Source organism: Larus michahellis, chromosome 3 (assembly GCF_964199755.1).
Source record: "Larus michahellis chromosome 3, bLarMic1.1, whole genome shotgun sequence".
Lineage (NCBI taxonomy): Eukaryota > Metazoa > Chordata > Aves > Charadriiformes > Laridae > Larus > Larus michahellis.
This window is the reverse complement of record NC_133898.1, coordinates 23,033,569-23,058,060: the sequence shown is the minus strand read 5'-3', so window position 1 is coordinate 23,058,060 and position 24,492 is coordinate 23,033,569. Positions and strand designations below refer to the sequence as shown.

Below are 24,492 nucleotides of genomic sequence, written 5' to 3'. Positions count from 1 at the left end.
ATCCTCTTTGAGTAGCTCTCTGCGGCCGTGGTTCTCTTTTCCATGCCCATCCAAGGGCACAGCACTTTGTGAGCTGCCCAGGTTTTCATATGGCATCTTTCGAAAGCCAGATGCAGATTTTAGAAAGAGTTGAAGTGCAAAGCAAAGATGGGAAAACCAATGGGTCGGGAGGAGAAGCTTCTGGTGCTCTTGCAGAGCCCACTGCTGGTGACCTGCCCATCCTCGGGTGGGAAAACAGGTTTCTCCGCAATGTTTGGCTTCCCGATAGCCTGAGTGGTGTCCCATGGAGATATCTGTCTGTCCAGTGATGGAGGGAGTTTCTGAGAGCGAGTCCATCAGTTTTGGCAGGGTCCTGTGCCTTGGTGCCTCCAGCCTCTGCTTGCAGGCCTGAGCACTGGGATGCTGGTATAAACTTGACAGGGACAAAACTGCAGGCGTAGCACAGAGCATCACACTGCTGTCCTGGAAGAAATTATCGCTGCCAGGGAGAGGGAACCAGAGGAGAGTGGAGGGACAAGGCAAGGTGTCCTGATGGCTGTGGGCTGGCAGCTTGGCTTGCCTGGGAAAAGCCCGGGCCATCTGAGCAGCGATTTACATCACTTCTGATGCTGTGACAGGAGATCGCCGGCTCCAAACTGCGAGAGAGATTACTTTGTTTGCCCACAGTCAGCTGATTAAAACGGTATTTTCCGCACATTTGTGCAGTGATTAATGATGAAATGCAAATCTTATGCAAATCGGTGCAAGTGGCTGGTGTGCACAGCCAGCTCCAAAGTCGGGCACTTTCATTTCCTCTGAGGCATTTGGGCTCTTTTAGTATCCGCGTGGAGGAACAGGATGAACCCACTTGTGATCTGAGCACATAGCTGAAGCAAACAGCGTGGAGAGAGTGGGAAAAATCAACGACCGCCTGGATGCATTTACTGAGCAGCATCTGTTTCGGTCGCATCGATACATGGAATCCAGCTTATGCAAAGACCTTTATTAAATAAACAGCTACAAACCACACAAACAAGCCTTCCACGTACCGCGCTTCCCAGCCTTGTTTCTCTCCTTTACCAGGGCCTGGCTGGAGTCCTGTTTGTGGAATAGCCTGTCACATCGCAAATCAAAATGCCATTATGGTTGCTGGATATAGTAACAAAATGCGTTTAAGTATCAGATTTGGAAAGAAGCTCTGCAAACACAATGAAAGCAACAAAACGAATTCCCAAATCCTTGACACGAAGAGTAATTGCAAATATATACATATATATGCATCCATACTTTCAACTTGGCTTCTGTTCTTCTTTGGCTTGCAGACCCAGAGCGTTGCTTCAGCCTGAAATTCAGTGAGGCCATGTTTCCTCGCTTCCAGGCAGCTTTGTGGCGATGGCAGGGCCAAGATAAATAAATAAATAAGGGCTCGCAGAGTGGAATATTATATTTAATAAGGCCGACGAGTCCTCCTGAAACCCAGTTGTGAAAACTTTTAAAAGTGTCTGTTTCCTGTAGCTATCAACATGCTAGGAGAAGGGAAACCCTCCGGGCTGGTCAAGTTTTTCCCCAACGGCTGCAGTGACTTTCACAGCTGGTCTTGATTTGCCTGGATATTGCTCATTTTCCTAGTGCTCATAACAGCCCTGGAATGGAAATCCTGGCTTCCCTGGCACCGGGTGCATCCCCATGGGGTGCTGGCAGGTGAAGGGTGCCAGGCCAAAAATTATTCATCCCGATTAGCTCTTGGCTTCCCCTGCAGTTTGAGGAAATGAGGCTGGATTTATGAATAATAGAGTGAATACAGGAGGCCTAATAAAGGACAAAATTCACGGTGAATGTAACTCCCGTCACGTCAGCAAACAGGTTTGTGCTGCTTGCGGCGTTACCCTCCCTCTTGACGCACGATGGGGGTCAGGGGTTTGTGTGTGTGCCCATCAGCTGGACAGCAAACCCTTGCCCGTGGCTGGCAGATGCTTGCCAACAGGAGTAGCGGAAGGGAGACGGGGCTGTCCTGGACTTTAAAAGGCAAAACCAACACAGGCCAGCGTCCAGGCTGCAAGCGTCTGCGGCTGCCGCAGCCCTGCCTGCACGCCTCTGGGCTGTGCGTGTGTGTCTGGGTGCCTATTAAATATACACGGCCCTGCTATTTGTGGGACACCAGATGTGTGCCAGGGAAGTAACCGGTGTGACTTGCTCTGCCTCTTCGGAAACGCAGAGGAAGCAGTGCCTGTACCTAGACCTTACGTGAATTGGACGTAAATCCGTATTATCTTCACCTTTCAAACCAGCTTCCCTCTGATATTTGGTCCGGCACAGCTGTTTCAGTTGGGAAACGGCAGCGTTTGTAGCCCCGGGAAGAGCTGTGGTCTTCCCTCGCGCCTGAGCGTGCTGCCTAGCCCGAGGATGTGCTGCAGGGCCCTCGTCGCTCTTCAGATGCAGGAGGTCGTCTTTGTCCACCGCTTTTCTGGCAGGGCCCATGGCACGTAAGTTGTCATCCACTTGGAGTACGCCTTGGGCATTTTTATCTGGGTTTCTGGGAGCTCGGAAGCACACTTTTCTGCCTATCTGCTAGGCTTTTGACAAGAGGCTGTTTACTTGAGGTGCAGAAATGGAAATCTCATCTTCACAAGTCACCCTGGAATTTTCCTCCAAAGATCAGTGAAAGCAGTCATTAATATAGGGCATCATTTATAGCTCTGTGCAGAATAATCCTCCAGGCTCTCTGGCGGCTATGAATTGGAAAACAATAAAGACCATTACTAGAGGGTTCTTTTTTTAAAAAAAAAATGCATGTTCTTTGATACATTGTGTAGCTTTCAGAAAAGGAGGCAGCAAATTAAAAATCTCTCTCAGCAAATGCATGCAGCACTGTTCCAAATTCCTAAGCTTTTTTTTTTTTTTTGCCCTTTTTTTTTTTGCCTTTTTCCATGCCCTGACATCTTCCTTGAGTAGTGCCAATAAAATTAGAGACTTTTGCTAATGTGGTCTCCAAAGGTTCCTCTGGGGAAGCAGCAACCCTATACAAATGCTCACCTCCGGAGATGGCTCCCGAGTCCAGGGCACCTTGGCTGGGCCAAACATGTGAGCCCCGTTGCTGGACGTATGAGCTGGGACTGGCCCACTGGCTCTCCCAGTGCTGCCATCCTCTGAGTGCTTCTGGAGGATCGTTCGCTGCTTGCCACCTAGATTTTCCCCATTCATTTTGAAACGCGGTCAAAACACGCTGAAAAACACAGCAGGGCCAAACTTTATTGTGTGGCCTCACAACTCTTCTGTCCAGATTTGGTCCGGAACCCCCGGCCATTTTGCTGCACGTGGTGGTACCACCAGCCACGTCTTTGGGAATGTTCTTCTTGCAGGGTCTGGCCAGTCAGGCTGGGGCTGGAGAGTGCAGGCACATTGCTAGAACCCCTGACTGTGCTTAAGCCCTGCTACAGCTATTGTGGCTAGGGTTTAAATTAACCTTAAACGTCTAAATAGCTTTAAAAATGTTAAGCTCTGGTGAGAAAATAGACCAGCAAAAGTGTGTGGCTACTAGAGGATCCCTAGCTGGCGGTAATAAACAAACATGCTCACGATCAGTTCGGCGTCCTGATATTCAGTCAAAAAAATCGATGTGAGGATGAGATGGTGTGAATTGGTGTGATGAGTGACAGTAGCGGGGGCTGGTTTAGAAGGGCACCTCAGCCTGTTTGAAACGAGCTCTTTGAATGGAGTCTCCCGCTGAGATTCATTCTCTTCTTGGAAAGCACTAATATCCCCACAACAGCACCTATCCATGCTTGAAGGAAAAGCTAATGAGTTTCTGACAGGAAAAGGGGCAGAATACAAAAGGCAGCCTTTATTTCCCAGCTGGTTGTTTTAGTCAATTTGTTTTCCTCTTACTACACTTTGCTACACTTTCCTTCAATCCTGACAGACAGTGTCCTTGGAACATTTCTTAAAAACACCTTTTTTTCTTAACACTGTAATTATCATCACCAGCATGGCTTCCTGGAGCCAAAGGCAATTAATGCTACCTTTGTTTCTCTCTCTCTTTCTTCCCCTCCCAAGCTTTGTGCTGGGAGGACTCTCTGGGCAGCCCTTCTTCCCTTGACCTCCCTCCTGCCATCCTTCCACCCAACAGCTCCCAAACCATCCCTGTGGTTCCCACCAGGCCCAGGCTAGGGAGAAACTCCCAAGCACAGTCCTGAGGTGTCTTCTACCTCTTTGTGCTTTAAATGCTTCGAAGTCTTCCAATTTTAAATTGCCCTTCCCAAGGGCAGCAGGTTTTTTTCTGTAGCATGACTCCATCTGCAGCCAGCCAACATGACAAGCAGGTTGGAGCATGGTCCTACCAAGCTGGATGCTTTGGGCCACAGTTAATCTCCAGCCTTGTGCCTCTGGCTTTCCCCATCAGCCCTGGCTCACTAAGTCGAGCTCAGGATCCAGAGAGCCGAAAAAGAAGAATCACATCCCCCCCGACAGATCCCAGGCTGAGCACGAGGGTGCAGATCTAGATGCCCCAGCAAACTTCATGGCTTACCCAGCATGAGCTGGTGAGGAGGGCTACCAAAATGACTGCGGAGAGCTGGTCATCCTCGCAGCAAGTGGGATTCCATGTACTGGGAGACATTCCTAGCTCAGAGGCCAACAGTCAGGCGGGAAGGGAGGCATGGATGTGGGATTTCCCCAGGCCCTGCGGCTGCCCCTGCCCTGTCACAGCCAGAGCTCTCAGCTCCCAGCAGCTCCCCGGCACAGGGAAAGCCCTGCTGGGGCACAGCCTTGCAAAGGCAGGTTTGGCACTGGGAGAGGATGGAGCATTTCCAGAGCAGATGAAATCTTCCAAGACCTTGAGCTGCCAGTTCGAAGAAGCCTACGCATTTTGCAAGTTTTTAGGGTCTTAGAACTTGGTCTAATTTAAGCAAGTTTTTATAGGATTGGCACGTCCTAAGCACTGGAGAGATCCTTCTGCTAAGTTTCATCCTCTGCAGCAAAGCATAAGGAAGAGAGAATTACTCAAAAAAGTGTTTGCACGGGCAAAGCAGATTATTTTTTTGCCCCAAAGCTGAGTCCTCAGTGGCGAATATGGTGGGGCTTTTCATAACTCTCTCCGCAGTGGCCACTCCACATGGAAAGTGTCAGTCTGAGTGGCTAAAGTCTGGCAAAGTATCAAGCAACTGGAACAGACTCTGAAACAGTGGAAAGTCATCGGCAAGTTTAGCGATAGGCGCTTTGACGTGTTCTGCCTTTGACTCAAAGCCCTGAGAGCACCAGGGATCCGGATGAGCGCGTGCAAGATATGAAGATCAACTGGAGAAGTGGCGTCTGGGAACTCTTCCCTCTTGTTGTCTGAAGTAAGGATTGTAGAGGAAGGAAGCCAGCTCCCGGGCTCCGGGGTTTGTGTGGGGGAGTCGCTGCTTCCACGTAGCATCAGCATTTTCCAGCGTGACAGAACAGCTGGCCCTGGGGCAGCCCCTGCACAGCCCCTGAGGTGGGATGTCCAGCCTGCGGGGCTTGAGAGAGCCCTGTCTTTGCAAACAATCCAGCGGGCTTTAGCTTCTCACCTTTGTCACAGGAGCAAATCCAGAACGCGTGTGTCCACAGGGCTCTGCAGTAGGATTTTCCATCTGGCATTCTAGATATCCACCGGTCCTCCAAGCTTGTACACAGGGTCCAGAGCTGCTGAGCTGGCCACAAAGGGGAGTCATTTTAGTGCCACATGTAGCTGGATTTAGTTTGCTCCCACAGGGAGGTCTCCTCTGATGGCCTGAACACGCAAAGACAGGTCTAGGCTGAGGGCACCAAATGCTGTGTCCTGCTGCCACAATTGCCATAAATGGGGCTGACAGGCAGCTGAAGCCTCTGTGGGCAAAGACTTTGCCGCATTAGCATTTTTAAATGCCCCTTGCCATTTTCACCCGGGTGCATGTAAACTGAAAGGCAGACGTTTTCCCCCAGGAAGAGAGGAAGAGCTGCTGGCCAAGCTCAAGCCCACCACAGGGACCCCGCCCAGCTTGTACAAGACAGAAGCTGTCACAAAGCACTCGACTGCTCTTCCACGCTCACATTTCTCTCGGCCACTCGGTTCCTCTTATTTTAGCTTTGTTTAAACCATCTCCTTGGTAACTGGAGACAGAAGCAGGATTTTCTCATCCTCCTCGTAGGGTTGGTTTCCTGCCTATCTCGGCACTGGGAGGGACCCGTAGCAATACGCATTTGCTTTCGTGCTCCCACCACAGGCTTTGAGCCCAAGTATCACTGGGGAGACCTGGTGTCTCTTTCAAAGGGTTGCCATACGCAGAGTTTCAGTTGAGAGGGACGTGTTTCACCCTTTAATTTATTTGGCAGTAAACAGACCGCCACGTGTGTCAGTTGCGCAGTGTGAACAGTGGCTCTCGCAACTGCCCACGTGCTCCTGACCCTGCGTGTATCCAGCAGCAGGGAAACCCCACTGGAGTGTCCCTTGTCGGGATGCCGCAGCCGCTGGAGTGGCAAAACGCTTCAGCGGGGATGGGGCAGGGCTCCTTGCTGTGGCAGCACCCTCTGCCCAGGCACCACAGCCCCACGCACCTTCCAGCGCCCGCCTCTGCCGGGACACAGCAGCCCAAGGACACGAGCGTCCTCTGGTCTTCTCGGGGCAGTGTCAGAAAGGTCTCTGCAAGGGGACGGGCATTAATCGCTAGCAGCTCCTAAAGACCTGGAGGTGTTTGAAAAGGCAGGGGAAAAATTCCATCCCAGGGCTCAGTTGGCACGCTTTTTTTCGCTGCCCTCTGGAGAGGCAACTTGTTGGAAAGGAAGGGGGAAAGAAAAAAATAAAATGAAAACAAGTCCCAAACTGTCTGAAGGCTTGGCTGTGTTTCCAGCCAGGGGAGGTAAAATCAGCTCCTGCACTTACTCCCTCTTTCTGAAAACAAGTGGTGTCCAGAGACACAAATTTCCGAGGCAGACCAGCTTTCCCCATTGCCTTGTCATGTTTGGAGCCAAGCCCTGGGGCCAAGTTTGTCCCCTCCCTGTAATGTCCTGCTGGGCTCGGGGCAGAGAGGAACCCCACTGTTGGTGCTCAGCCCCAGCTAAAGCTCTTTCTTGGCCAGAGCCATCCCCAAATGATGGAAATGGCAGCGTGAAAACACCAAGCAGCACCTTTGGTGCGGAACTTAGAGTTGAGGTTTTTGGGGTCATTTGTTGACTTAATGCTCCAGAGGTTGTCACTGCTTAAGGTGGCCGCCCTCTCTGGGGATGGCTGGGGAGTACTTTTGGGGGCTGTTCTGAGTTTGCTGGCCTTACCCCTGGGTAGCTCCGCATCAACCCCCCCCCAGGGCTTGCCTTGTGGCATAGTGACTGCATCACGCAGCGCTGGGGCGCAGCTCACAGCTTGGGTTATGGTCTTCAGAAATGAGCATCCCTGATGCTTCAGGCCTATGTAACGACAGCATTTCATATGCTGGTACCCAGAGGCATCATGTCTTTCATACCGTCAGGCAACCCCCGGTACTGGACCACCTCGGGTGACTTGCCAAAGGGAGTCTGGACCAGGAGTGAACTCTGCAGCCAATCATTTAAATTGCTAAAATGTGAGCGTTGCACTTGAACCTCCCTTGACAGGAGACTACTTACAACTTCTTCTAATAAAAGTTCACTGTGACACTCAGCAACAAGCTCATAAAAGATCAAAAGGCTTTTCCATGGCTTGGGAGCCCATTAGCAGCAGCAGGGCCCCGCGCAGGTAGGGTGTTTGCCGTGCGCGGAGGCAGATGTCCTTTTGTTCAGCAGTTTGACTGCAACTTGTCTGCAGGCGTGTGTGTGTATGCATGCACGCGTGTTTTGCGAAGCTGGCACCGTTGAGAGCAGCAGGGCACGCCGGTGCGAGCAGCGCAGCACAAAATGCTTCCCTCACAGCTACTTTCCCAGTCTTGAAGTCGGTCGCTTGCATTGCTAGGCAAAGGACGATAAACGTGGTGATGGTGAAGTGCTTATTTCTGCAGTACCATCAGGAGGCCTCGATCCTGCATCTGGGTCACCACTCCGAGAGTTTGGGGGCAGTGTCTTGAAAAGAGGGGGCTGATCTTTGGCGCCAGCCAGCAAATAACAGGAGTCAGATGCATCCCTGACTGAGCATGAAGCTGCTCCTGAAAGGGAGCCTGCACATTCGATATTATGTTTGCCCTTTGAATTTCTGTGGCATGCCCTCTGCTGCTGCTCAGCATCCTCTCGTCCTCTCCTCCTTTTCCCATGTACAGCTGCTTTTCCAGCAGCAGATGAACCTGTCCGCAGCCCTGGCAGAGTGGCAGGGCACAATTGAGACCCCTTGGCCAGCGTCTTCCCAAACAACAAGGGAACTTCTCCCTTGCCCTGAAACCCAGGCAAGCGGGATTTGACATGTGCCTTCCCCGGGAGGAAAGCCCTGCTATGAGTGACAACAAAATCTCACCACAGTGAGGGTGCTGGAGCACCTGAGGCACAGCAGACGTATTTTGGGCTTCCTTGAACCCCGATTCCTGATGCTGAAGCCATGCTATTAGATGTGGACCTATTATTTGGCATGGTCCCCGCTGTTCTGCTTTAGTCAGCTTTAACTCAGCGAAATTTGCTAAATGATTTACAGGGCTGCATAAACGTCCTGTCTGCTGGCAGTTGCTCATTGAAATTCATTTTAGGGAGTGCCAAAGCCATTTCAATGGGAGCGATGTCTCCTGTTTGAGGAGCATTGTCATGGCAACAATGCCAGGTGCACACAGGGAAGAGCAACTCATATTTATTTGAAAGGTTAGAGCAATTATTGTCGTAAGGGGGTACCTGGCTGCAAAGAAAAGCCACATGCGTATTTGGGTGTGTAGACAAGCAAGAAGCACTCGTATGAGTTTCCAGTTGCTTTCCATGGGGAAAACGTGTATGAGAACAATCAGGGAGATGGATGGGGGTTTGACCCAGAGGTCTTCTCCTCCTGCCCAAGCCCCTTCACAGTTTTGTTCCTCACCATGCTTGTTTTCCACTTCAAGTTTTCCAGCGGGGATTTCAAATCCAGCCTTGACCCCTTCTCAGCTCAGCAGACATCTCTTCCCTGCAATGTGCCACCCCCATCACCCACCTCCCCGTGAACCAGGGCAAATATTGCCACTGGACCATGATGAAACATTGGAGCCAAGTTTCTGTCCCCTTCGTTACCTGCTGTGTGCCCCACAGACCTGACTGACCACCCAGGCAGGAGGAGAAAATCCCAGAAAGGCAGAATGGGGCGGGGGAATGTCAGATTTTGGCTCTGAACCCTGCAGGCTTCGAAATGGGATTTGCAGGGTTTTCTACTGAGCGAGGATGTTGGGCTGGGCTGAGCCCTAGGCAGTCAATCCTTTGCTTGCAGCGCAGGATGAATTTTTGGGGACTAATGGCAGTTTTGAGCTGGCATGGGCAGGGCTGTGCAAATCCAGGGGAGAAGTTATTTCTGCTCTGTCAGCTTTCCCAGGCGCCTTAAGGAATTGCTGCTGGGGGTGGTTTTGATCAAATTCATATCAAATGTGGTTTCCCTCCTGGTCGTTGTCACTTGTACTGCACTGTTTGTGCATGCTGTCCTTGGAGACTCGGATACTGATCGAGATGGAGCCTCTCCTCGCTCATCCCCCAGTGATCCTGCCTCCAGCAGGAACCCTGAGAGCTTTAAGGACCGTGGATCACCATCACTAGACATGCGTGGCAATGGGATTGGGAAAGAACAGCAAAGCACTGTTTGTCCTTGTGTTACCACCTCCAGAGCCACGGAAAGGGGAGGTCATACCTTCCGCTGTCCTGGGACAGCAAAGCATTTAAGCTTGACCAAGGGCTCAGGCTCTGTTTTGGGGGCAGACCAAGAGAATGCCTTGTATCTTTGCCTAGCTGGCCCCTTGCAAAATGTGATATTGGCAGTCGAATGAAGAAGTGCATTAGCCAGAGTGCAAAATTCACAGTCAAACCAAAGCAAACATCAAGGGTTCCCCAGAAGAGCGTTTCTGGTCTGACAAATCCTGCCCAATATGGTCTTCCGAAGAAGAGAGTCAGGCAGCGTTCGGTCTAGCATGTATAATCATCTTACCTGGCAATCGTCGCTCCTGAAAAGTGTTTTCTGAGGCACTGAGCATCAGCTGTGCTTGTCGTCTCCCAGCTATTCGAGCAGCAGCAGCTCTCAGTCCTCCTGTCTCTGCAAACCACCTCCCACGTCTTGTGTCTCCACAAGGCCAAGTAAGAGCAGGCTGGATCCTTTTCCAGGATTTTCCTGGTAGTGATGCTCTGGAGCAGGCCAGTGTTATGTATTTGAGCCGTATGTTGTCATTTAAACACAATGCATCCTGAGGCCAGGGGAGCAGTTGGTTTATGCAGACATGGAGATGACAGCACAGCCCCGGGGTCTTACAAAGACTGATTCAGCAAGCCTTGGAGAAAGAGGTGGAGGGCAACCAAGAAAATAAGAGCAGCCAGATGAATTTTGGCTCCAGAGGTTTGGGGAGGATAAAGGGACTGGTTCCCCCTCCCTTTTTTTGCAGTGCCCAGGCTAGTGTGCTCGATCACGGTTTTGGTAGGCACAGGACCGTGGAGTCCCATGCAGATCTGGGCTGCTGGACCAGCAAACCAAGCTGCCACATCAGCTCAGCTCATATCCACACTTCCCAAAGCATGCGTCAGGCTTAGCTTCAGGCAGGTTTTCCTTTGCCCTCTGTGTCATGTTTGCAGCACGCTTCAGGCGAAATTTTCATTAAGTACAGACATTTCATGTCAGCAAGGCTTGGTTCTGCAAAGGGCCCTGTACGGGTGACTCATGGGACATCTTGCAAAGACGGGATCCCATCATCAGGGACAGAAACGCTAACGAACCCTCTCATCTGCCAGAGACCACTGGGTAACAACTAAAATCATGTGTGACACAAGGTCATTCACATAATCTGGCCCATTTCTGTGCATCTTCTGTCCCTCGGGAAGGAGCGTCCCTGTGCTGGCTGAGCAGGCGTCACATTGTCCTTTCGCGTGTCTCCCACAGGGCACATGTCCCCTGCGTGTGGGACGAACGCCTCCACCACAGACCTGGGTGTCTCTCGTTGTCGTCTCCTCACCCTCAGGTGCAATTTTGTTGTCGACTTGTGGAAGAAAAGCCTAATCTGCTCCTTTTCCTTCCCAGCAACAAGGCGGCTTCCCTCCTTGAGTATCTGTCAGAAATTTGAGCAATGAAGCTGCTAAGTGCATAAAAGCACTCCCTGGTGCCCCAGTCAGAAGAGTTGTGTGCTGCAGAGACAGACACAGGACCAGCTGGGTCTCTGCGTCTCTAACAGCATGGAGGGGGCCTCAAGCCCCTGCAGCCTCTGGAGACACTCACCCAGCAGATGAGGACAGCCAGGGAGATGAAGAGCAAAGCCTAGTGATGGGGCGAGAAAGAGCTGCCTTGCTCTTGGTGGTTGGCTCCAGCCCTGCCCTGGCCTCTGGTCCAGGCTCCTCAGTGGCCGCTGACGCTGGTGGTGCCCAGCCCGGATGATGATTTGGGAGCTTTCTCCCCCACAGAACCTGGTCCCCTACAGCAGCCCGCCTGCCCCTCTGCCCAGGCCCTGCTGGGTACCGAGCGCCCACACGAGCTGCGCGAGGCAGGGAGTCTCCCAAGCCACGTGCCCGTCTCTCATTTCAGCTAATTAAGTGACTGGCTAACAAGCAGATGTACGAGAAATCAATGCGGCAGCTTTCTGTGGAGCCTGAGAACGCACGCTGGAAGGGGCAGCACCAGTGGATGTGGCTTTGAAATGTCACCTCCAGAACATGTGTTCCTCGTGGCTCTTCTCTCGCTGGTCCTCTGGGTGGGAAGCGCTTGGCTGTTGAGGGGGTCAGGGCTGGTAGCACCAGGCTTAAGGAACAGGACTTCACTCCCGACTGCCTACCCTGGATCTTGTAACGATGACTCTCCAGTTGAAAGTCCTCCAAGCTGTTCATGTAGTTCTCCTGGGCGATCAGTGGAAGCTGGATGGGTGACGAGCTGCATAAGTGCATTGTTCCCTCCGTTGATTCAGGAAGAAGTGTCTGTCTGTCCAGGCAGCGACAGCATGCCATGTTCTCATGGGCAAGCTAGTTACTGACCACTATAGCAGTTGGCTCGTTGGTTGTGTTGTTTAGAGATCATCATTCTCCTGGCCCACTGGAGACATCATTACTGGCTGCACGCAGTACTTCTTAGCTATTCCAGCTCCAGTTGGCGGGTGATCTGGGCACCCGCTTTCTTAGCAATGATGCTTTCTTAGCTACAAGATCTCTGATCTAGGAGCACAGCAGGATTGAGGTGCGTAAGGTCTCTGGATCAGAAGGTCTCTGGATTAGAAGGTCTCTGGTCCAACCTTTTCTCAGAGGGCCAACATCAAAGCTAAAGCAAGTTGCTCGGGCGAGCTTTGAACATCTCCAAGGGTGGAGGTAGCTGGCCTCATTCTTTCACTTGGGAAAAAAAAAAGAAAATAAAGCAGTGTTAAAAAGGCATGACTACAGTTCTGAGAGAGCACTGAGAGATGCATTGTGCAGCAGTGGAAACCACCTTTTGCCATGCTGAATCTGAGCAGCAGTAGGAAGTGAGCGCTGGACTTGACACATCTCTGCTTCTGGAGATCTGGCCCTGTCAAGAAGCGCCCCGGAGGATGTCCCATGTCCCCCAGCATGTCCTGCCTGAATTTGTCTGGAACTGAATGCTGATTCCCTGGGAACAGCAAGCTCCCCTGATCCTTGCAGTGCTGGTCGCTTGTCCGAGTCATGAGAGGGGTTTCTTCTATGTCACGTAACTGAGCGGTACAGTGTAGATTGGGGATGGCAGGATTTTTGCGAGTATATCGAGGATTCCCACTGGTGCACCATGACTGTGCAGATAATCAGGTTCTAAATGAATGCAAAGGTCCATGTAAGGTTGTCACCAGTCATTCCTGGTGCCATCTGATCCCACAAGATTCAAAAGGCTAGTGGAGATAGGAGGGCTGGGGATGCCAGCTCCCTACACCTCTGCCCAGTGCTGAGCCCATCTCCTTAGGTGGCCTTGGCCAAAAAAATACTTTTTTGGAGAGAAGTATTCCCCTGTTGGTCTCTTTTCTGCTCCTGTCACCCTGTGCCAGACTGTGCTAGCTCGTTACTTGTCCCTGCACATGCATGACATTGCTCACAGCGTGCCTTCCCCAGCTGGCATTTTTTCTCTAAGCATGAGATCTCTTCTTGCCCTGCCTTTGCCATTGTATAAAAGCCATTTTGCTTGCCTGCTGACAGGGGACATTCAGCCCTATCCTTCTAGTGCCACATCCCTGCTGGGGTCACTTGCAGGCAGGCACGTGGGTGCTCTCTCTTACCCTTTCCAGAGGCGTGCCCAGGAAACACAGGTGGGCTGGCATGCTCGTGCCGAGGACACATCGCCTCCCGAGAGCCGCTATTTGCTGTCCGTGACACTGGGCTGGCATTAGGAAACACATTGTTCTCCACGGCACACGGGATACCGCAAATGCCAAAAGCTTACCCAGGCTCAAAGGAAAATGGGAGAAATCTGCAGAGCATAGCTAAATACACAGAAACCTGGTCTGGCTAGGAAACCCCTTAGACACAGATATCCGGGGGCTGGGAGCGCATCAGTTGTTGGAAATACTGTCTATATGCCCATACTGCTCTTATATCCTCCTACTCCAAGGTGCTCTTGGCAGTTGTCAGAAGAAGAGGCTGTGCTGGATGGCCATGGGGCCTGGTCGGGTATAGCAGTTCTCCCCTCGGTGAGCCATCCTTAGAGCATCACCAGCCCAGAGGACTTTTCCACGGGCTATTGTAACTACGGTTTGAGGGGGGAATGCTCCGTTAAAAGACCTTTCGAATGAAATAGCGCGGTTTGAAACAAAAACTAAATCCTGATGGGAGAGTGCTGGGCTTGGAGCGAGGCCAGAGATTTGTATGCCGTGTTCATGAAGATATCATCCTTCTCTTGCTGCTGCTGGGGGACAGCAGGAGGAGAAGAGCTGGAGCTGCAATTCTGCAAGATTTGTTTCATTCTTTGATTTCCGGTACATGGAAATGAGATGGAACTCATTCCCTCAGCGATTGCCTTTGCTACAGACTCAGGGAAGAGCAATTTCTCTTTCTGAAATGCAGAGAGCTGGATGCGCCGTGGGTGCCCTCAGCCTTCACGCCAGAGCAGGGCTCTTTAGCTCAGCCGAAATGGACTCAACACCAATGGAAGGAAGACCCCCAGCAGCAGCAGTGGTTTCCTGCAGACTTGTCCCGCAGTGTCACTGGGGCTCCCCGCAGTGGGCAGGGAGGAGATCTGCCATGCCTGGTGGTTTGGGCCAACACAGAGCCTGGCTCAGCAGAGGGACCTCTAGCCCCATGCACCCAAACCTGTTGGAGAGATGCTCCAGAACTTGCTCTTTCCCACCTGCAGTGCGAACAAGGGACAAGGCAGGGAAAAAAAATTCCAGCTTTTTCAAGGGCTGTGGTGTTGTGTGCTCGTCTGATCTTGAGTGTTTGGCTTAAATACCCAGCTCCAGCTCCTGGAGACATTAGATTACGGCAGTAACACTACTTTCATCCCCACATCAAAGCTCATTCTAGACCTCTGTGAGGATTTGAGGGACAGCTTGGAAACACCATCTAGATTGACCCCAGATTCACAGCAGGTGAAGAAAATGCATAATGTTCTACAGGCTGCTTTAACCCTCTGTTTTAATCTTCTGTTTTTTCCCTCTGTCTTGTGGATTTGGGACTCCCTGCAGTGACTCAGCAGTGGGGGTTTCGGGGTGCTATGCAGTGTCCCTTTTGTTTTCTGTTCACACAAGTACCGTCACTGTCTTGCGCTGAAAGAGCCCCTGAGCTACAGGAGAGAGAAAGATTTTTAAATGCAAATTTCAGCACATGCGTACTGGCTGGGAACTCTGGGGTCTCGGCATACTTCATCCAACTGTGTCCAGCTAGGAAAACCAAGGGACCACATCGCTCCATGAGCCTTAACGCACTTGTCCTGGCTCTGCCAGGGGCCCCTGGTCTGCCTCACTGGCTCCGTGTATTGTAACGCGAGAAAATCAGCCTCGCACACTGAAAAAGAGGACCTCTGAAACAGAGGACTGCAGGCAGCAGGCTCGCAAAGCCGGGCACCGAATGCAGCGGGAGCGCGGGACTGGGTGAGGGCGGTGGGAACGCGCAGCCTGCGCGGGCAGCCCCCCGCTGGCGTGACGCCCCTGGCATCGTCACAGCCCACGCCACCCAGCAAGTCTCCGCCTGGGAGAGGACCGAAAGCAGAGCCCGTGTCAGAGGGGCCGGCAAGAGCGGGGTGTCATCAGCGCACATCCCAGATTACAGTAGAAAGCAGTCCTTGCTCTTAACACAGGATAAATTGTGCCGTTGCCTTCTCCTTCTCCACTGATCAAACCCTGTCCCACGGCCACATGCGTGCGGGACCCTGGGAGAGACTTTGCAGCAGGCAAAAGGCGGTGCGATGGAGTTCAGGCAACGCTCTAAGAATAGCCTGCGTTACTTTCGCATACTTGCCGTTTCTCAAACAGATGCCATCTCAAACACCATTAGGAGGAAATCCTTTCCTCCGGGATTGCAGTCTCATCCCAGGGACAAATTTGCCTCAGCGATTCTTGCGGATTGGAGGCTCATCCAGGGAGCAGACTTGCCGTTTGTTCCTCCCGCCCTTTTTCCCCAACAACCTGGTACAGCCGAGCACAAGTCTACCCAACACAGAGCACTTGCTCGCACCTTGGACACTTGGAAGACTGCTTAACAGCAGCACCTGCTGGCAGTGGCACTTGAAGCTCCGAGGCCACATTATTCAGGGAAATCCTATTGGCGTTAGATCTAAGCATCAGGAACAGCTATTTTTTAAATTGGCATCCAGGTGGGTTGTTGTTTTTTTTTTTTGTGAGAGAGAATTATGTTGTGGAGCTTTGAGGAATGCCACACACGGCAAGCCAGAGCGCACCCATAGGAAGTTTACATCTTCATACCTCTGCTGCCCTCAGAATTGATGAAGGCAGCTTTTTTAATTAACTTTCCTGAGAAAGGCACTTTTTTTCACACATGGGGGCAGGGTGCAGTGTACATTTTAATGGGAGTTGTCAGGAAAAATATTGATTTCGTTAGTAATGTTTTTGAAATTGTGCCATTCTGTTAATTCTGTCAGGTCCTCTTTGACAGCGTGGCTGAGAGCATTTTTGCATCCTTCATTAGTTTTTTAATACACGGTAATTTCCCCTAACCCATCAATGCAAAGCAAGATCAACTGCGTGCTTGGTAACCATTTTTCCTATGTACAAACCTATTGCAGCAATAATTATAAACAGAACAAATGATTACAGAGATTCATTATAAAATACAATTACACCGAGCTGTGCTGCATTGTTACACTTTTCACAGCCATCGCTTGCTCTTGAGTAAATGGTTTCATTATGAGCATGAAGGGCAAACTTAATACACTTCTGACTCATAGCAAACAGCACAAGAAATCATCATGGCTGTTCCTCCAAGTGCTTGGCAGTGTTTGCTCTGAATGAGAATAAAATGCCAAATACTTGTCAGCTTAACAGAGGGGCTCTGGGTGGCGGTACAGACGTGCAAGGAGGGGAGAAAGCCAGAAATTACGGCAGCACGGCCTGAATTTCACTCCCCTAGAGCGTGGCTTTCTTCCATGTTTATGGGTTTTCAGCGCTGGGACCTGCCAGCAGCAGCAGATCCTCCTTGATCGTATATTAGAGCAGCCTCGGGGCTGCTCCCGCTTGTGTGCTGGCTGCCCCTGGAAAGCACGGAGGAGCCAGGGATGGGACAAGGGACGTTCCTTCAAAGGATGGGAACAGACAGGCTTGGGCAGGTGGGGAGCGACCAGGAAGCTTGTTGAAGCAACAGCGTTCAGAGGAGGGCAGTGCTGTCAAGTGTGGGGAAACAGCAAACCCAGCCGGGAGGCCGGCATCAAGCAGAGGACTGCAGACAGTCACTGCGTTGCCTTTTGATTTCGTCTTGTTATTGCCTCCTTATTTCTTGTCTGGGACAAGGTCAGAGGCAGGAGGAGGTACCGTCCCGGTGACAATGCCATGTGTATGTGACAGTGAACAGGGCGCTCCGGGCAGGAGCAGGGGCTGCTGGATTTCTGCCCCACAAATTGTCTTTGCAAGGGCTTTGCACTGTAGGAAAGACCACGTAGTTCCCCCCCAAACCGTGCACAAGCCCCTTGTGCCCCAGGGGCTTGGCCACCTTCTGGCAAGTAGCTTTCGTCTGGGTGTTTCTAGGCTGCATACGTGAGTGCCTGAAAAGAGCTGGCAAACCTCTCCCATGCTAATATTTTCCCCTGGTAAAGCAATTCATTCACTCAATTTTCACTCTGTTGGGTGCCCCGAGGAGCAGATCTCTCTGCTGGTGGCCAGAGCCTCCTGCGAGGCTTTGGTCCTTCGTGGTGGGTGCAGCTGTGGCTCTGCTCTGAGCAGGGGTTCTGCCTCCATGCCTGCCCCGCTGGTGCCACAGGGGCAAATTCAGCAGCCCCAGGCCATGTGAGAAGAGACTTGCTGCACGACTCTCCAACAGGAGAGAACCAAACCTTCAGGGGTTGGGTGAGGAAGCGCTGCTTGCAAAGGAAAATAAAAAAGTTAAATCTCACCGCCAATGAAGCTTTCCTTCACCCTATCCTAACCAGAAAGACTGTCTTTCCTTATGTTCCCAGCACAGAAAAAGTCCTAACTCCAGCATCCCTTTCAAGCTTGTAAATTGGAGCCTCCAAAGCCCAAACCGAGCAGCTGACCATGATGTTGCGCATGGATCTGCTGTGCCTGGACAGACAGAGCCTCTTCTGTGCGCAGGGGTTGCTTTAAGCAGCGCATCGTGGTTCCAGGGGCTTGGTCTGTGCTGGTTCCCAGTGCTCATGCCCCCATGAGCCTACGTGGTGTGTGCAAGCTGCCAAGGGGCTGTTCTGCACCCTGGATTTTGGAAAGGGACTTGTCTTGCTGCCCCTGGACCGAGGCACCTTGGGGGAGGCTGGTCATGTCCAGCCATGGTCTCTGGCCGTGCCGGGTAGGAAGGCACCCTGCGAGCTGCTGGTGCTCCGACGCTGGGGTCCATGCTCATCCCGAGACAAGCTCGGCCTGTCGGCTCCTGCCCTTTGCTTTCGGCTGTGCTGCCCCTCCAGCCTGCGCTACCAAACCTCCTGTCTTCTGTCCGCAGCCCCCTTCTGCCCTTTCCACCCTCCTCCTCCTCCTCCTCCTCCTCCTCCTCTCCCTGTCTCCCCTCCACCCTTTTCCCCCCTTACTCTTGAATCTCTATTTCTTCTTCTCTGTTCCAGCAAAACGATATCAATCAAGGTGATAGATGATGAGGAGTATGAGAAAAACAAGACCTTCTACCTAGAGATCGGGGAGCCCCGGCTGGTGGAGATGAGTGAGAAGAAAGGTGGGGGACGTGCTCCGGGGCTGAGCCCAGCCTGTGTGTCCCTTGTCTGGCTCACTCATGCCTGGCGCCTGCAACACCGAGCTCACATCCCCAACGCCTATGGAAAAGGGCAGGAGCGAGGACACTTCCCACCCCGCCCTGAACTCAGCCTTTCCCCAGCCCACCAAGGTCCGACCCCAGCCGGGTGGTGGGGAAGCTCCTGCCCTTCCCCATACGCCCCAGGGGGGATGTGCAGCCGCTTCCCCCCACCCGACCATCTCTCCGGCACCACGGCCCCCCTGGGCGGACATGAACTGCATGCGTGTGTGATGCCAATCATGTGTTTGCCTTTGTCTTGTGTTCCCACAGGAAATTCATTACCCTTAGAGTACTTGACCGTGAGGAGTATGAGAAAGAGTGCAGTTTCTTCCTTGTGCTTGGGGACCCGGTGTGGCTACGACGAGGAGTGAAAGGTGTGAGAGTAAAACCAGACCAGCTCTCGAGACGCTGCCGTCCGCTTTCTCTGTGTCTCCCTACTCTCACACTCCTTTCTCCTCGCACTTTGGCTCCCGGCCGTTTTGCCCTCCCTCCTTCAAAGCTTGGCCACTGCACCTTTTTGCTCTGTTTTCTTTCCTCTTTCGTTTTGGGAGGACTCCGTCTTGCTCGCCAGGGCCCCCCCGGGAGCAGCCGGGCGACGAGCATCGCCAGCCCCCAGAGACATTTTGAGAGCGCTGCCCCGCCATGGCGCAGCTGCGCCTTCATTTAATCGAGGAGGAAAACTCGGTCTCGAGAAGTAAAAAGGCGATGCTGCATCATTTTTATCGGAAGATAAAATAGCCTTCACTTGAAATAAAATGCATGGCCAGAGCAGTAATTTTGGCCTTTTTATACTTGCACTAGGGCTTGAAAATAGCAGAGAATCATGGCACAAACAGGTAATACCGTACGATGCAATCAGTCTAGAAGAAATCAGGTTATACTCAAATAAAGTTTCATAGCTCTGCACTGGATAATAGCTTCTCATAGGTATAATAAAAACAATTTCCTCTTTCATCACATTTCCAAACCAACTGCAAACCTTCCCAAAATACAGAGTTCACTTATTTTTTCTGTGCATTTTCTTTTTTCTGCTAGGAAATTAAGTGAGAATTGATGGCAACAGCTAATTCTGCGCGCTATTGGCGGCTGAGCAAAAAGCAGTGTTAGAGTTACTTAAGATAATTAGTTGCCCTACAACAGACCCTTATTAAAGCCTTTGTTAAAAAATTGGCAGCAGCATTTGGTCTGTCTGCCTTGGAGCTGCTTTCTAATTTCTGGGACATAAGCTCTTCCCTTCAGCAGGCATGGGGCTGTAATATATTATTGGTTCAGGGCAGAGGGGACCCCCAGCAGTCCCCACGCTGAGTGGGGACGTGCTGCTGTATTTCAGGGTAAAAACACATGCGGCAGCGATGCCACGTTCCCCTTCGGCACGGGTGCCGTCCGGATTAGCTGCATCATCCCCTCCATCAGATTTCCTGCTGGTTTATGTGACCAGCTAGCAGAAGCAGGGCTAAAAAAATCAGGCACACCGGGGTGGCCCAGGCTCTGCAGGTGGGATTTGTGTCATTAAAAGGTGGCGGTGGCATCTACGGAATGTAGCCAGTGTTGCCAGGATAAAGCGGCACGTGGACAACTCAGCTCTGCGGCTCTGGCTTTGCCCAGCTTCGCAGGGACCAGTGCGGGCTCAGCCTTGCCAGTCAGCAAAAGCAAACATGCTTTCCCAGCCCCAGGCTTGAGAACTCACGAGGTCCTAGCTGAAATTTTTAATTAAAAATAAAAGGAAAAGGAAACAAAGTTCCTCATCTTCCCGGTCACAAAGATAACTGAGGAAACCCGAGTGAAGCTCAGCTTTGCAGACTCGCTAGCTGGAAGGCAAGTCAAGATTTTAAAGGATGCTCTTTGCTGCTTTGGCCATGCAGTGATTATTTTTTTTTAATTCATTTTTTGTGCTTGGTTTTGTACGAGAGGCAGTGAGGCAGGGCAAGCTGTGTGCTTGGCACCCTGGAGACGAGAGCATCTCCAAAATGTCACCCTTGGGCCATGTAGCCATGGTGGGGTCTGCACCTCAGGGACCAGGGACCCACCAGTGCACTAAGGGAGAGGCTTTTCCTTTTGTTTTGGAGACCTAAAACGTTGGGCGAGAAGATCCTTGAGCCAAGCCTTGCCACAGACTTTTCTTCTCTTGTCATATACGCCAGAAGCAGCTGGAGCTATTGCTCCCCGTTAGGCAGCTGGAGGAGGTCAAAGCCAGTAGCCGCTGCACGTGGGACGTCTTGTGTCCTCCCCTGGGGCAGAACTGCCTCTGAGGCCAATGGAAGATCTTGCACATACAATTAAAAGGGGAAAAATGAATTTTTGGAGTGTGCCTTTTAATCCCATATCCACCCCATATTTGCGATAGTTTTTATTTTAAATCCACAATCCCATGAAACTTTTCTGTTCCTTTTATTTTTAGTGCCTTTCTCTCAACACTAATGGTATCCTGCAGCTTTACAGATCTGAAATCTCTGCCCCGGGATCTGGACTCTTTCTGTGGATATCCCTTTTGATTTCATTATTCATTTACTTTTCTTCTTCTGTGTTTGTCTCTGTCTGTCTCCTTCACAGCCCTGTTGTTGAATGAGCTTGGTAAGCGCGCATTCGTTTTTCTTTTCCATTTTTTTCCAGTTTGTCTGCGTATTTTTGGAAGACAATTGATTTTGTTTGACATTTTTCTTTGCTCACGACAATCTCTTTTAGGGTGGTCAGCACTATTTAAGTAAGCTCCGGTACCTAACGCCATATCTTCCCTTGGAGTAGAGCCCCAAAGTCACTAATGTTAAGAAGCGGTAACCCGCTGTGGCGAGGAGCACTTTTTGGGCATGGCGTTGTCACAGCCATAGTAAACCCACCAACACCCCGAGTTGCAAACCTGCCCCCTGCAAATTAACCCATCGCCTTTTACACTGGCGTGGCAGAAACAGGATTGCCTGGGGACTTAGGGATGCTTGTGGCTGGACGGGAACATTGGCCAACCCTTTTTGAAGAGATGGTGCAAACTTTGCCTCCAGTCTTGGGGAGATTTAGAGCCCACACAGCCTCTTAAATTCCTTGCTGGCCACCCCCAGGATAGGGCGGCCAGGGAGGGAAGCAAAGCCATCCTTGTTCTCCTAATCCCCAGGGCAGGCTTGCACTGGTCTCACCCACTCCGCAGCATATATTAGATACCAGGGGGTGGCAGCTTGCAAATATGGGCTGAAAAGCCTGTGTTCAGGTCTCCCCACACCATCCCTGGGGTGCGTGTCATGGAGTAGCCCCCCCTCATGTCCCCAGCCGTGGGGCAGGGAAGGACCACCCCATCCCTGCAGGCTGCAGGGTGTCCTTGTTGCTGTGCTGATGCTAATCCTTTCTCTTTCTCTCTCTCTGTCTCTTTTTCTCATTTTTGGTTTCATCTAGGTGGCTTCACCATCACAGGTATGGATTTCTGCTCTCCCCCCACCCCCGCTTTCCCTCCTCTTAATGGCCATGTGCTCACCCTGCTCTTTCCTCTTGGTTTCCTCTTTGCTTTTGTTCTGCCCTGGAGGGAAACTCTGGAAGGGTAAGAAGGTGCCGTGCCGTGGCCCCGCTGCCCCGGACGGTCACACTAACACCGTGTCCTCTCACAGAGTGCTTTGCGTGCCCTACACACACCTAACCCCCAGTCCAGGGAGGGAGACCCCTCACCCCTGAAGCAACGGGCAGCCCCCGCTGCATCTCTTGGAGTGGGGCAGGGGTTCTTCTCCTCTTGGTCCAGCCTTCCCCTCCCTGCTGCCCGCACAGGAGGTGTGCAGAGGGCTCTGCACGGCGCGGGGACCCCATCCTCATTCCCCAGGGTGCCCGAGCACTGCGGGAGGTGCGGGACCCCATGGCTGCTTCCAGGCACGCAGCCCCTGCTCTTCCCACCAGCGAGACCCAGGGTTTGCTCAGCCCTCGTTAGCCAGCCCAGCATCCTTCGTTAAGCCGAGCGCTGCAGGGGGAGAAGGTCCCGGGTCCCACATGTTGCAGAGCAGCCCCTCAGAAGGCCTGGAAACAATAATTCAGACTAATGAGGCTCTCCCTTTGACCAGCGGGAGGAGAAGGGCTTTCCCACAGCATGGTGCTGCCTGTGCAGACGAGGGGCAGCTGGCAAGGCAGCGACACTAACCCCGTGTGAAGTAGGAGTATAGTTTACTAACCGCATGGTAGTGGTTTGCTTGGGGCGTACAGTCCTTCCTGCTGATGTCCTGCTGGTCGCTTTGATAGGCAAACCCATCTTCAGGAAGGTCCAGGCTAGAGATCATCCTCTTCCTTGCACCGTGGTCACCATCCAAGGTACCGGCAGCGTGGCGCCCGAGGGCCATGGCAGTCTAACATGGACTGACTGGGGTGTTCGCCTACTGACAGTTTAGCTCCCATCTGCAGTGAATCCCGCCCTTTTTAACCGTGATGTCCTTCTGCTCATCCCTGGGGTGGACTGGAAGGGAGCTCAGTGGGGGTCTGCGCAGGGTCAGTGACAAAAGCCATGCTGCCCGGGGTCCCTATGCCCCAGAGGTTGCCAGTGGAGGTGCAGACCTGCTCCATTGCTCCTGTAGTCTCTCCGTTGCCTCCTCTCTCAGGGTTTGGGGCCAGGCTCCTCACACCTCTGTGGCCCAGCACTATGTGTTCCAGTCCCACCATCGCAGGAGGAGCAGCTCTCTGGCTGCCAGCCCCATCCCCAAGGTAAAGCCCAGCTCAGAAGGAGCAGAGCCAAGATTTCATACCCGTCTCAGCTCTGAGGCTCCTGGCAGCTCGCTCTGGTTGTAGCAGGCTGATGGAAATGTCCTGGCCATGCCCCCATGCAGACGTGGAGAGCTGGGAAATGGAGCAGCCTTAGTGATGATCTGTCCCCCCCCAGCATCCCTGTGGTACCATGCAATAAGCTGTTCCCCAGCCCTGAAGGTGAACCGGGCTCCTCCTGAGGTTGGACAAGTTGCAGACCTCTTGCTAGCATTTCCCAGCAAAACTACCTTGCCTGTCGCTCCATGATTTCCTCCTTCTCAGCTGCTCTGTCGCTCATGCTCCCACCTGGAGGCTTCCTGACCTCTCCTTCTGACGGGAAGCCAGCTCCAGAGTTACCAGCCGGGCCTGGCTCACCGACGGGCTCTTTGCTTTGCAGAGGAGAATGAAGAAAAGCAGCCACTGACCAGCAAGGAGGAGGAAGAGCGCCGAATCGCGGAGATGGGGCGCCCAGTCCTGGGGGAGCATACGAAGCTCGAAATCATCATTGAGGAGTCCTATGAGTTCAAGGTACTGTCCGTGCCCCCTGTCCCTGCTCTTCTTCCTCTCCTTTTGGGCTTGCACAGCATTGCCAAGCACATGTTAATGGCATCGCAGCAAAGCGAGGCGGCTCCTGGCATCACAAGGTCTCAGAGCAGGGCCAAGGGACACTTTCAAAGGCAGGGGAGCCAAGGCATGACAAAAGGCTGAGGGTCACTCCATTGAAATGGCGGTGGGTTAAAATACACTCTGCATCCTCACTCTATCCATTAGCCCACAGCCATGGTCCTTGGGGGATGACCCCAGACTTTCTGTCCCGCTCACAGACTGTGGTTATTATTATACAAGCACATCAGTCTGGTGAGCCCTAAGAGCCGACCGGGCTCCAAAACAATGCAGGTCGCTTTAAAATGTAACCTCATTCTCACAGTGATGTGCTACACTTAGAGGCGGTCTTGAGCGAGCCCCGAGCCTGGGACCCCCAGCACAAAGGGCTGATACCCCAACCGCAAGTAATGGTTGTGAAGCTAAGCTGTCGTGAATGCGTGTGCCAGGTCAAGAGCTGAAAGCTGGCCATTTCATTATCTTTTCCATTTTTCTGTAGTATAAAAAAATAACAGGCCACCCTGAACTGCGGCACAGCGGTGGCTGCCTCCCTTCCACGGTTTTGCCGCCTGCCCTCAGTGTGTGTCCGAGGCATCGCCGCTTGCGGGCAGCCCTCAGGCCGCCTGCACAGGAGCATCTCCTTCCCGCTGCTGCCACAGCACCTTCCCTGCTGGCACCGAGCTCCAGCTCCCGAGCAGCGCAGAGAGATATAGTCCAGCTCCGCAAATGGTCCTTGATCAGGTCCCAGTTCGTGCTTTGAAGCAGCCCAGT

The 24,492-nt window shown here is 52.3% G+C and overlaps 1 protein-coding gene across 8 annotated transcripts in view; it reads left to right on the top strand.

The window, feature by feature from the left end:
• The window catches only part of SLC8A1 (solute carrier family 8 member A1), a 136,943-nt gene that overhangs the window by 101,781 nt on the left and 10,670 nt on the right, over positions 1–24,492 (top strand). For 3 of the 8 annotated variants that reach the window (XM_074579137.1, XM_074579143.1, XM_074579138.1), the window contains 6 exons: positions 18,236–18,342; positions 20,971–20,991; positions 21,799–21,816; positions 21,926–21,940; positions 22,624–22,692; positions 23,516–23,646. In XM_074579137.1, coding sequence (XP_074435238.1) covers positions 18,236–18,342; positions 20,971–20,991; positions 21,799–21,816; positions 21,926–21,940; positions 22,624–22,692; positions 23,516–23,646 — 361 coding nt within the window. Of the gene's footprint in view, positions 1–18,235; positions 18,343–18,690; positions 18,795–20,970; positions 20,992–21,798; positions 21,817–21,925; positions 21,941–22,623; positions 22,693–23,515; positions 23,647–24,492 lie in introns of all 8 variants that reach the window. The other 5 variants (XM_074579140.1, XM_074579139.1, XM_074579142.1 and 2 more) reach the window with 5 other exon arrangements.